Source organism: Humulus lupulus, chromosome 2 (assembly GCF_963169125.1).
Source record: "Humulus lupulus chromosome 2, drHumLupu1.1, whole genome shotgun sequence".
NCBI lineage: Eukaryota > Viridiplantae > Streptophyta > Magnoliopsida > Rosales > Cannabaceae > Humulus > Humulus lupulus.
Genome location: NC_084794.1, coordinates 5,583,232 through 5,595,347, shown reverse-complemented (window position 1 = coordinate 5,595,347; position 12,116 = coordinate 5,583,232). Strand labels below are relative to the sequence as shown.

The 12,116-nt window shown below is 34.0% G+C and overlaps 2 protein-coding genes across 2 annotated transcripts; both read left to right on the top strand.

The window, feature by feature from the left end:
* Positions 1-2,002: 2,002 nt before the first annotated feature.
* Positions 2,003-4,077, top strand: LOC133817031 (omega-hydroxypalmitate O-feruloyl transferase-like). Its single transcript, XM_062249414.1, has 2 exons — positions 2,003-2,800; positions 2,917-4,077. Exons 1-2 carry the CDS (start codon positions 2,357-2,359, stop codon positions 3,772-3,774), a joined length of 1,302 nt encoding a protein of 433 aa, XP_062105398.1. The 5' UTR covers positions 2,003-2,356; the 3' UTR covers positions 3,775-4,077.
* Positions 4,078-7,425: 3,348 nt separating this feature from the next.
* LOC133817030 (omega-hydroxypalmitate O-feruloyl transferase-like) lies at positions 7,426-11,235 on the top strand. Its single transcript, XM_062249413.1, has 2 exons — positions 7,426-8,174; positions 10,198-11,235. The coding sequence occupies exons 1-2, from the start codon at positions 7,731-7,733 to the stop codon at positions 11,059-11,061; spliced, it is 1,308 nt and encodes a 435-aa protein (XP_062105397.1). The 5' UTR covers positions 7,426-7,730; the 3' UTR covers positions 11,062-11,235.
* The last annotated feature ends 881 nt before the right edge of the window (positions 11,236-12,116 follow it).

Genomic DNA, 12,116 nt, shown 5'->3' with positions numbered 1-12,116 from the left:
TTATAATAATAATATTTGAATTTATATTAATATATGTTATCCCCAAAAATTGGAGATCAATGACGTGACAATAAAGGTGACAAGTGGCAGTGCATGGTCAGTAAAAGGCACATTAATAGTCAATAAATATATTGACTCCTCAGAGTTGTGATAAAGTGACCCGGTAGACTGGTCAAGAGTTTGGACTGCTTGAAAGATGTCATAACCAAGCCAAGTGCATCCTAGGAGATCCCAAGGGTATGGTCCGAGGAGACCCCAAGGGGGTGGTCCTAGGAGAGCTAAGGAGAGTGCATCCTAGGAGATCCCAAGGGTGTGGTCCGAGGAGACCCCAAGGGGGTGGTCCTAGGAGAGCTAAGGAGAGTGCATCCTAGGAGAACTAAGGAGAGTGCATCCTAGGAGAGTCCAAAGGACTTTGGTCCGAGGAGAACCCAAGAGAGTGGTCCTAGGAGACCCCAAGAGAGTGGTCCTAGGAGACCCCAAGGATGTGGTCCGAGGAGAGCCCAAGAATTTGGTCTTTATACATATGTCCAGCAAGTGTATGGTTGCCCAAATAAAATGGTGACATGTTAGAGGAGAGATATGGCATGCTAGAGGAGAGTGCCATGTTAGAGGAGAGGAGTGCATGTCCTACCACCATGCACTTGTCCGACCCACAAAAACATGTCCTACCACCATGCACATGTTCGACCAGCACTTGCATGGGTGGTCAGTAGGAGGTGGATCAATTAGCTAGATGAGGACTAAGTCAAGATTCCCAAAAACAACTTCAACAAGATATGCGGGAATCTCTCATTCTTCCCACAAATAGGGGTTTGTTACATTTTGAATGTTTTTTTTTGTAATTTAAATGTAATAAGTATAATAAAATATCCCGGTTCTAGGGGATACCGTATGTATGACCCTAAGCCTATAAATAGAGGGCTTATAGGATTAGAGAGTGGTTCTTCTTCTTCTTTCTAGAGAGAGAAAATTTGGGTCTGAGTATTCTAGAGAGAGAAAGTGCTGATATTTGAAAGGATTATTGTATTTTTGCAATCTGTACTGAAGAAACTCAGTTGACTCAGTCCATCTGATCTTGAGTACAGATTTATAATCACAACTCTAAGTGGATTAGGCTATTACCGACTGATCGGGGCTGAACCACTATAAAAATCTTGTGTGTTATTTACTTTTCTTGTTTAAATTGTCTGTGTTATTTAAATTCTCTTGGAAGTTTGTCGTATTTGACGTTCTCACGTCGTTGGCTAAAAACACAGTCAACAATATAATTAATAAATATTTAGTTTTAATTAGTTTTAAAAGTATATTCCGTTAAAAGTTAACAACGGAAACAATTAAAATAAAAAAAAATTATTAAATACACATTTTTTATATAAAAAAAGAAATATATTTAGATAAAATTAATTAATTAGAAAGAGAGTAGAGAGACAATAGGAATGCATTAAATTTATTGATTTTAATCATTGTAATCATCTATGAGAATGCTCATGCATTAACAAATCACATCTTCAAAATTTGTAATCATAGTAGTTGATTAATCTAAAACATGTATTGGTAGGTGAGGAAAAAAAATACACACACATGCCTATGCCTATGCCTATTGAAAATTCATCTGTCTTAGGAATATACGGACCAATTATTATTATTTGGATTTTTGGAGCTAAACTCGGTCAGAAAGCAACAATGGCCAGCAAACTCTCAACAGTTATGATATGACAAGAACATGGAAATTTATGATATAAAAGACTGACTGAGTAAGCAGATTTTGGGGGCCAACCTCACCAAATAAGGTACCAAACCTTATTTCTTCATTTATTTTTTGGTGTATGCCAGTGGCCTAACACTAGAGAGTAAGCTATTTTATGTGTGTCCAAACAAAATATCCATTCAATATAATCTGCTGACAACAATCTTAATATATATATATATATATATATATTTTGAACAACTAATACCATAAATGTAACTGGCACAACCACCCATCTCATTTGCAAAAATAATAGTATTTTTTTTTCCTTGACAAAAAGAGCCAATCTGTTTAAGTTTAATAGGATGATGCCATGCACTTCTATAAAATAGATAAGTCTGCTTACCCTTCTTGGAATACAAAAATCTCATTTTGATTTTCTGTGTGACAAAACTCATTCAACACAATCCAATCCATGTGTTTCTGATCAGTACTACTTTTGCATTTGTTTGGTTATATCTTAAACTGAAATCTGCTCATTTCTTACTATCTCTTTTGGGAAACTATCTCAGTATAAACATTCCTTTAACATAAGCCTCAGGCTTTATCAACTTGTATTATATATCATTGTTTTCACTCAAGGGTGTGCAGCTTGGAGAGGCAGCTACCATGGAGATTAACAATGGCAATGTGTTTGAGCTGAGAGTGAAGAGAGAGGAGCCAACTCTGGTTGTCCCTGCAGAGGAAACCGAAAAGGGTCTCTACTTCTTGTCGAATCTTGATCAGAACATCGCGGTGATTGTTCGAACTGTCTATTGTTTCAAGCCAGATGCTGAGAAGGAAAATGACAAGGCAGGAGAAGTTATAAGGAGTGCCTTGGAGAGAGTTTTGGTTCACTATTACCCTCTTGCAGGGAGGCTTGAAATCAGCTCAGAAGGGAAACTTATCATAAACTGTAGTGGGGAGGGAGCTGTTTTTGTTGAGGCTGAAGCAGATTGTATGATGGAGGAGATTGGAGATGCCACTAAGCCTGACCCAGACACTCTTGGCAAGCTGGTCTATGATATTCCTGGTGCAAAGAACATACTAGAAATGCCTCCTTTGGTGGCTCAGGTTTGTGAATTCTCAGCACAATAATACATATATATATATATATTGTTATCATGTTGTTGTTCTTGCACTCTAGAAGTTATTGAGTTCAAGTTTGCTTATACTTTTTTATCTTCCAGGTGACAAAATTCAAGTGTGGAGGCTTTGCTTTAGGCCTTTGTTTAAACCATTGTATGGTTGATGGAATTGGTGCAATGGAATTTGTGAACTCATGGGGTGAAACTGCTAGGGGGGTGCCCTTAACTGTCCTTCCATCCCTAGACAGGACTATTCTCAAATCCAGAAACCCACCAAAGATTGAAAATCTTCACAGAGAATTCTCCGAGATTAAGGACATTTCTTGCAGCACTGACCTTTATGAAGAGAAAATGCTATACAGGTCCTTTTGTTTCGATCCTGAAATGCTTGAAAATCTAAAGATCAAAGCTAAGGAAAATGGAGCTCTTGAAAAGTGTACTACATTTGAAGCACTCTCAGCATTCGTGTGGAAAGCTCGAACCAAGGCGCTGAGGCTGTTGCCAGAACAAGAGACAAAGCTTCTGTTTGCTGTTGATGGAAGGCCAAAGTTCAGCCCACCACTTCCAAAAGGGTACTTTGGCAATGGAATTGTCCTAACAAATTCTTTGTGTCAAGCTGGTGAACTCTTGGAGAAGCCGTTGTCATTCGCGGTTGGGCTGGTTCAGGATGCCATTAAGATGGTAACTGATGGTTATATGAGATCAGCCATAGATTATTTCGAAGTAACAAGAGCAAGGCCTTCATTGGCATCAACACTCTTGATCACTACCTGGTCTAGGCTGTCATTTCACTCCACAGATTTCGGTTGGGGAGAGCCTGTTTTATCTGGGCCAGTGGCACTACCAGAGAAGGAGGTGATCTTATTCCTTTCACATGGGAAAGAGAGGAAAAGCATAAATGTTCTTTTAGGCCTACCAGCTCCTGCCATGAAGACATTCCAAGAACTCATGCTTTTCTAGAAAAGCTATGATTATAATCTTCACTGCTTTTTCTTCTAAATCACTATATTCTGGGACTGTTGTTTTAGGATAATGAGAGAAAAAAAGCTTTGCAGAACTCAGTGTGCTTTATAAAATTAGTCAAAATAGTGTGTGTGTGTTTGGAGTTTAATGGTTCTTGTCTTAGTGTTTTAACTAGAAGAAACTATTCATTTTTTTCAATTAAATTTTTTTTCCTCTGAGCCCTCAGTCCTCTGTTAGAATGAGTCTTGTCTGTATTATGATTGAAAGAGTTTGGATATTAATAAAAGAGTCTTAGATTCATTTGAATTATGCAGAAAGGCTTTTGGTTGTTGTTTCCTTAATTCACAAACTGTGATCCTTTTTTTTCCTCTTCTGAATAAGTTTTGGTTCTCATTTTACTTTTGAAAAGTCTAAACAACTCTTCCATTACTTCATGAAATTTCAGTACTTTTCAAATAGTTTCTAATTGAGGATCATAAATGTTAACATGCAAGTTTGAATAGTCTGTATGAAACAGAACACCAAACCCAACATTTCCCTAGATAGATAATAATAATAATAATAATGGAGGATTCTTTAGTAGGGTTCAAAAAGAGCCCCATGGGTGCGACTCTTAGATATTTCTGACCCGCAAATAGTTTTGTCGCGATTTTTTTATGACCGTGTATATTCTAATTATTTAGAGTATCCTACAAATTTTCAGAAAATTCCGAATAATTTATAGGGTCTATACCTTTTTAGACCCTGTGTTTTGACTTATTACTTGTTTCGATCTTGTGTTTTGATAAATTACTTTTTGGATCTTGTATTTTCTAAAATAGTTCAAATAGATTCCTAAATCAAATTTTGATCAAAGTATTTTGAACTAAAATCACAAATAATTCATCAAACTAACAACTCAGAACAAAAATACAATCATTCTGCCTAAGAACTGTGTTGTTATATTCAATTTTTTTGTTCATCAAAATCAGGTTTAGGGGCTTATTTGAATCATTTTACAAAACACAGGGTCCAAAAAATAATTTATCAAAATACAGGGTCCAAAAAATAATTTGTCAAAATACAGGGTCCAAAAAATAATTTGTTGGTAATGAGGAAAAATATAGGGTCTAAAAAGGTACAATATATACGGTCATAAAAAAATCGTGCTAAAAATTATTTACGGGTTAGGAACACAAAAGAGCTCCACCAGTAGGACTCTTTTTAAAGCCCCACCGTATAAATTTCCAATAATAATAATAATAAGCCATGAGACCTTACATTTAAGCAGCAAACCATATTTGACAACTTGACAAAACCAGTGAAAGCATCTGCCTTTCTACTGAGAATCCAAAACACAAAAGGGCAAATCAATGTATTTTTCTTCAACCAAAAGTATGGATGTATCATCAATATTGACATATATATAAGTATATATAATACCTAAAACAACCACACACACATGAAAAGGGAAGAAAATGGAGTATCCAAGGTGTTGCTTCCCTTGGATAATGCTTAAATGGAGGAGAGAGTAATCAAAGAAAAATTCTCTGAGAAAGGTATTGGAAGAGAATATTGAAAAAAAAAAGAGAAATTTATTTAATATTTTGCCAAAAACTTAAATTTTTATGGACTAATAAAGGTTTTAAAAGAAAAAACTTAACCTTATAGTTTCGACTTTTTTTCAACTTTTGTGTTGTTTAGGTTTATATATAGTTGTTTTTTTCACTTGCTTAGTTTTATGTAGGGCTGAGCATAAAATCCGAAAAACTAAAAAAACCGAGTACAGCGACCTTCCGAACACTGAAAAAACCGTTAACGGTGTAAACCGCCACTGTTCAATTCCAAACCGACTGAAATTATAAATATATATAGGTTATGTTATGCTTATAGACTTTTAATTAAGTCAAATTTGTGAATGTAACTAAGTTCTATGTATTTATGTTTTAAAAAAACACAAAAATAGATTCCAACAATCCAAATTTTTTAGTTTTTTTAACTAAAACTTTCTAAAAAATTATGGAAATATATTTTTTTTTAAAAATGAACTTTGGTTTGGTCGGTTTAATCGACCAAACCGCGGTCCAAAACGGTCGGTTTTTTTCTTTAATTTGTTTGATCGGTCGGTTTTTGGATCGCACTAATCTAGATCGAAAACCGAAGTTTAGATTTAATAATATGAAAAAACTGCTCAAACTAATCGATGCTTAACCCTAATTTTATGTATAGTTGTTTTGTTGTTGTGTTGATGTCTAATTGATACTTAGTTGTTCCAAGATAAATTTTGAATTTTTTTAACATGTATGCAGTTGTTGATAACTAGTTATTGTCCCATCATTAAATTTTAGTTGATTTTTTGATATTGTATTTTTGAAAACTTAAAATAGTATTTTTGAATAAAAAACTAAATAGGAACGGCAAAAAAAAATATACATTTATGAAAAACCTGCATACGGAAATCTCTTACAAAAACTATTTCATTCAGTATATTAATCACAACTTCATAAATTGTAGTTATTGTAGTTGACTAGTCTAAAAAAATTTGTTGGTATTAATTGACACCCTGTTTAGACATAAGTTATAGATGTGGCAGTTTTATTAACCACTTATTAAAAATCACATGGTCCACTTAAAAAAATATGAATGTCTCCTCACCAAAAATTTAAAAAAAAAATGCTTATAAAACTCATCTTTCTTAGACAAAGAACTTTGACTTTTTGGGCCAATCATTTATTATTATTTGGAGCTAAAATGTGATTTGAAGTAGCCTCCAACTTTCAACTGTTTGGAATTGACAACAATAAAATATATAACAGAAGAGACTGAGTTAGCAAAATTGTTCTTCGTTCTTATGCTTTTTGGTATATGGCAGTGACCTAACCCTAGATAGTTACATATTCAGAATGTTTCATCCTCACCCTCACAATCCATTCAACATAATCTGCCATTAACAATCTCTTTTATTATTTTTTAAACCACCATCATCAAAACTGTACTAGGCACAACCTCCCATGTCTTTTTCACATTAATATTTAGGGTTAGATTTTGTCCGGTCGGAGGATGAATCTCGTTCAATTTACAACTATTTAATCGGTGAGTAGATTGATCAGACATATGTTAATCTTTAGACGACTGAAAACATACAACTAAGTCAATAGAATACATAAGTCAAGTTCATAACCAAATCATTTTAACCACTAGAACAAAATCCAAAGCCATAATTGTGACAGTCAGTATCGTGTGATTCGCAGGGAGAAAGACCGGATAAAGCTGTGCAATCCCACATCGCTTTGGGAAAGTCAAGTGTGATGATTTTAAGACTATGTAGGTATGAGACTACACAATTGAAGCGAGCTTAAATTGATTGATGGGTACTACCTATGCCAACAAGATGCATCTTCCTTTAGGTAGCCCATCACTTGAGAACTCCAAAGAGTAGTCTCATGATGGATGAACTCTTGGGAATTTTTACCAGGAAGCTTGCAGGGTCAGTCGTCATTCTAGGAAGCAGTCATACATTTAAATAGGTTTAATTCCTTTCTTTTTTATTTGTTGGCAAATTAGTTCCCAACTTTTTATTTTTGATATGTTTTTGAATTTGTTGACTTAGACTAGTTGGTACTCTTACATATTTATGTATATTATTTACTGAGTGTCCTGCAATATACCAACTCTTATGCTGTTGGGGCACCACTCATAAATAAATAAGACTACTAACCCTTGTGAGAATACAAAAGAGCTCATTTGATTCTGTGTGAGAAAACTCATTCAACAGTACACAATATCATTACTAGCATTTTGTTATATCTGAGCTGAACTCTGCTTATTCCTTACTACCTCTATTTGGAAACTATTCTATTCTCTTCTTCTCACATGATCTGAGTTTTCTCCATTATTATCCATACAGTTCACTATCAACACTCCTTAATCAACATAAGCCACAGGCAATAGTGGAGCTTGTAGGGACAGCTACCATGGAGACTAACAATGGCAATGTGTTTGAGCTCAGAGTGAAGAGAGAGGAGCCAACTCTGGTTGTCCCTGCAGAGGAAACCGAAAAGGGTCTCTACTTCTTGTCGAATCTTGATCAGAACATCGCGGTGATTGTTCGAACAATCTACTGCTTTAAGCCAGATACTGAGAAGGAAAAGGACAAGGCAGGAGAAGTGATAAGGAGTGCCTTGGAGAGAGTTTTGGTTCACTATTACCCTCTTGCAGGGAGGCTTGAAATCAGCTCAGAAGGGAAACTTATCATAAATTGTAGTGGAGAAGGAGCTGTTTTTGTTGAGGCTGAAGCAGATTGTATGATGGAGGAGATTGGAGATGTCACAAAGTCTGATCCACACACTCTTGGGAAGCTGGTCTATGATATTCCTGGTGCAACAAACATACTACAAATGCCTCCTTTGGTGGCTCAGGTTTGAAAACTCTCACCAGAATACATACATATAAATACATACATATATATATATATATAATTCTCCTATAGGGGTTTACTTTAAGCCCTAACAGTGAGGCTTTCGGTGTTCTCGACCTGTGAATACTTTTCGGCACGATTTTTTTTATAACCATATATATAGTAGCTATTTAGAGTATCCTGCAAATTTTTATCAAATTCCGAATAATTTACACTAATAAAAACTAAGTTCAAACATGTTGCACACGTGAATAATTTTTTTTATGCGCGTGGAAAGCAACATGTTTGAATCTAGTTTTCGGTATTGTAAACTATTCGGAATTTTCTGAAAATTTGCATGATGCTCTAAATAGCTACAATATACACGGTCATAAAAAAAATCGCGTCGAAAACTGTTCACGGGTCAAGAAACACTGAGAGCCCCACTAGTAAGGCTTAAAATTAAGCCCCTATAAAAGAATTGACCTATATATATATAGTTAGTTAGGGTTTATAACATTTTGGACCCAATGTTTTATCTCATTAACTGTTTGGATACTGTGTTTTGACAAATTACTTTTTAGACTCTATGTTTTGTACAATTGTTCAAATAGAACCCTAAATCCGATTTTGGTCAAAGTTTTCTCAATTGAAATCACAAATAATTTACCAAACTAAATAAAAATAAAATTATTCTGCTTAAAAATTGTGTCGTTATATTCAATTTTTTTTTCCATCAAAATTGACTTTACGAGTCTATTTGATCTATTTTACAAAATATAGGGTCCAAAAATGAATTTTTTTAAAAATAGGATTCAAACAAGTAAAAAACACAGAGTCCAAAAAAATATAAACTCATATATAGTTATATATGCTTATATAATTAATGTGTTCTTATTCCTTACATTCTAGTGTCAATTTTTTTTTTTTAAAAAGTAAATACTTTAGAAGCAAGTATTAATATCGATATTATTAGGGGTGAACATTTGACCCAAAAAACCTGCAAACATGTCCAACCCGCAACTCGAAAACTCGATTTTTTGCAAAACCCGTTGAATTTGAGTGAAATCTAGTCCGAACCCGACATGGTTCGGGTCGAGTTTGGGTTTTGAAATTAAGGACACACGGCTTTGGGTTACACCCGAACATAATTAAAAAAAAAAATTTCAAAAAAATTACTAATGCCCAATTTGCAAAAAATCAAGATTGCCAAACTAACAACAAAGTTAAAAATAACATGTAAAAGTAAAAAAAATTAAAAAAAAGTGTCAAAAAATTGTATTTTTGAAATTTTTTTACCAAGGCCCATTTTGGGCCCAAAGCCCATTTTTTGACCATTCCCACCTGAAACCCGACCAAACCCGAAATCACCCCAAAACTCGAAAATTTCGGACCGGATTCGGTACCACATTCCTCCACCCGAAACCCGCAAAACCCGAACCCGATACACCTGAAACCCGAAAATCCGACCCGTGTGCACCCCTAGATACTATCAGTCAATATATAGCTTAAAAATATGAAATCCCATATCTCTAAAACTTGTTTGAGATATTTCATTAAAAATATGTTATTGTAGTTCTTTAATGTTTGTAGTCCAGTAATTAATCTATTTTTTTATTTATTGTATATAAGTTAGTAAAATGATATGGGATACTAAGTTAGTATTAAAATAGTTTTTTTTTTTTTCCTGTTTGGACAACTACAATATAAAGATATATTTTTAATGATTTTTTTTATTTGAATAATCAATAAAGAAAATCTTTTATAGTTAAATTAAAAATTATAAAAATTATTCTGATTCTAAAAATAACTTCTAAAAAGGTCTTTTTAAAATAAAAAATAAATAATAAATCTTTTATTTTATTTTTTACCCAGACACTTACAAAATAACTTTTTTAATTTTAAAAGCTAATCAAAGCTTTACTTTTATTTGTTTTGGAGACAAGTATTAATGGTATTAAGTCCACAGAATCAGAGTATAATGGATATTTTCATCTATACCAATACCAATTCCAATATGTTTGCTTCTACTTGTTATCTTCCAGGTGACAAAATTCAAGTGTGGAGGCTTTGCTTTAGGCCTTTGTGTAAACCATTGTATGGTTGATGGAATTGCAGCAATGGAATTTGTGAACTCATGGGGTGAAACTGCTAGGGGGCTGCCCTTAACAGTCCCTCCATTCCTAGACAGGACTATTCTTAAATCCAGAATCCCACCAAAGATTGAAAATCTTCACAGAGAATTCTCTGAGATTAAGGACATTTCTTGCAACACTGACCTTTCTGAAGAGAAAATGCTCTACAGGTCCTTTTGTTTTGATTCTGAAATGCTTGAAAAGCTAAAGAACAAAGCTAAGGAAAATGGATCATCAGCACTTGAAAAGTGTACTACATTTGAGGCACTCTCAGCATTAGTATGGAGAGCTCGAACCAAGGCACTGAGACTGTTGCCAGAACAAGAGACAAAGCTTCTGTTTGCTGTTGATGGAAGGAGAAAGTTCAGTCCACCACTTCCAAAAGGGTACTTTGGCAATGGAATTGTGCTAACAAATTCCATATGTCAAGCTGGTGAACTCTTGGAGAAGCCGTTGTCATTCGCAGTTGGGCTAGTTCAGGGTGCCATTAGGATGGTAACTGATGGTTATATGAGATCAGCCATAGATTATTTCGAAGTAACAAGAGCAAGGCCTTCATTGGCATCAACACTCTTGATCACTACCTGGTCTAGGCTGTCATTTCAGTCTGCGGATTTCGGTTGGGGAGAGCCTGTTTTATCTGGGCCAGTGGCACTACCAGAGAAAGAGGTGATCTTATTCCTTCCACATGGGGAAGAGAGGAAAAGCATAAATGTTCTTTTAGGCTTACCAGGTCCTGCCATGAAGACATTCCAAGAACTCATGCTTTTCTAGAAAAGCAATGATTATAATCCTCACTGCTTTTGTTAGAATATTTTGAATGAACAACCAATTGGGATTTGTCACATATTGGTAATAAGAGGTTAAACCTCTCAAATTTGGCCTATATATAGAGTATATGGGCATTGTAATCAAAACACACAAAAAAACTTATATTCATATATATATTTGTTTTCCTTTTGAAGATTGAGATATATATATTTTCAATATTGTTTTTTCCTTTCTACTCTTTAGAGTTTCTACTTTTTAGAGTTCTTAGATCTTTTGTAGTGTGAATTGTAGTAAAAACATAACGTATATAATACTTGAATAAACGCAATATGATAAATACAATATTTATATCTACTAAATTAAAAATACATAAATATTATAATTATAAATAATGCAATATAAATAACTTATAATATATATAACAATATTATAATTATAAATAATACAATATAAATAACTTATAATATAAATGGCAATATTATAATTATAAATAACACAATATAAATAATTATAAATAAAAATATTATAATTATAAATAACAACAAAATAAAAGCCGAGGCCTGTGTAACACACAGTTTCCTTAAAACAGATTCGCCGCCTCTACGAGGTTTCGACGTCTATCTCCCAGGATACAACGGTGAACGACAAGTAACTCAATTACTTCGCCGAACCAAATATACCCGGACTCTATCACACTAGAACACATCTAAGAACTCTAAAGAGTAGAAAAGAAAAAACAATATTGAAAATATATATATATATCTCAATCTTCAAAGGAAGACAAATATATCTAAGTGTAAGTTTTTGGTGTGTTTTGATTACAATGCCCATGTACTCTATATATATAGGCCAAATTTGAGAGGTTTAACCTCTTATTACCAATATGGGACAAATCCCAATTGGTTTTTCATTAAAAAAATTCTAACAATGTTATATATATATATTTTCAATATTGTTTTTTCCTTTCTACTCTTTAGAGTTCTTAGATGTGTTCTAGTGTGATAGAGTCCGGGTATATTTGGTTCGGCGAAGTAATTGAGCTACTTGTCGTTCACCGT

Bases quoted from the DNA above. Each gene is read 5' to 3' on its own strand.
- LOC133817031 (XM_062249414.1), top strand. From the start codon at position 2,357: ATGGAGATTAACAATGGCAATGTGTTTGAGCTGAGAGTGAAGAGAGAG. The intron at 2,801-2,916 runs GTTTGTGAATTC...TTTATCTTCCAG, and splicing joins TGCCTCCTTTGGTGGCTCAG to GTGACAAAATTCAAGTGTGG.
- LOC133817030 (XM_062249413.1), top strand. From the start codon at position 7,731: ATGGAGACTAACAATGGCAATGTGTTTGAGCTCAGAGTGAAGAGAGAG. The intron at 8,175-10,197 runs GTTTGAAAACTC...GTTATCTTCCAG, and splicing joins TGCCTCCTTTGGTGGCTCAG to GTGACAAAATTCAAGTGTGG.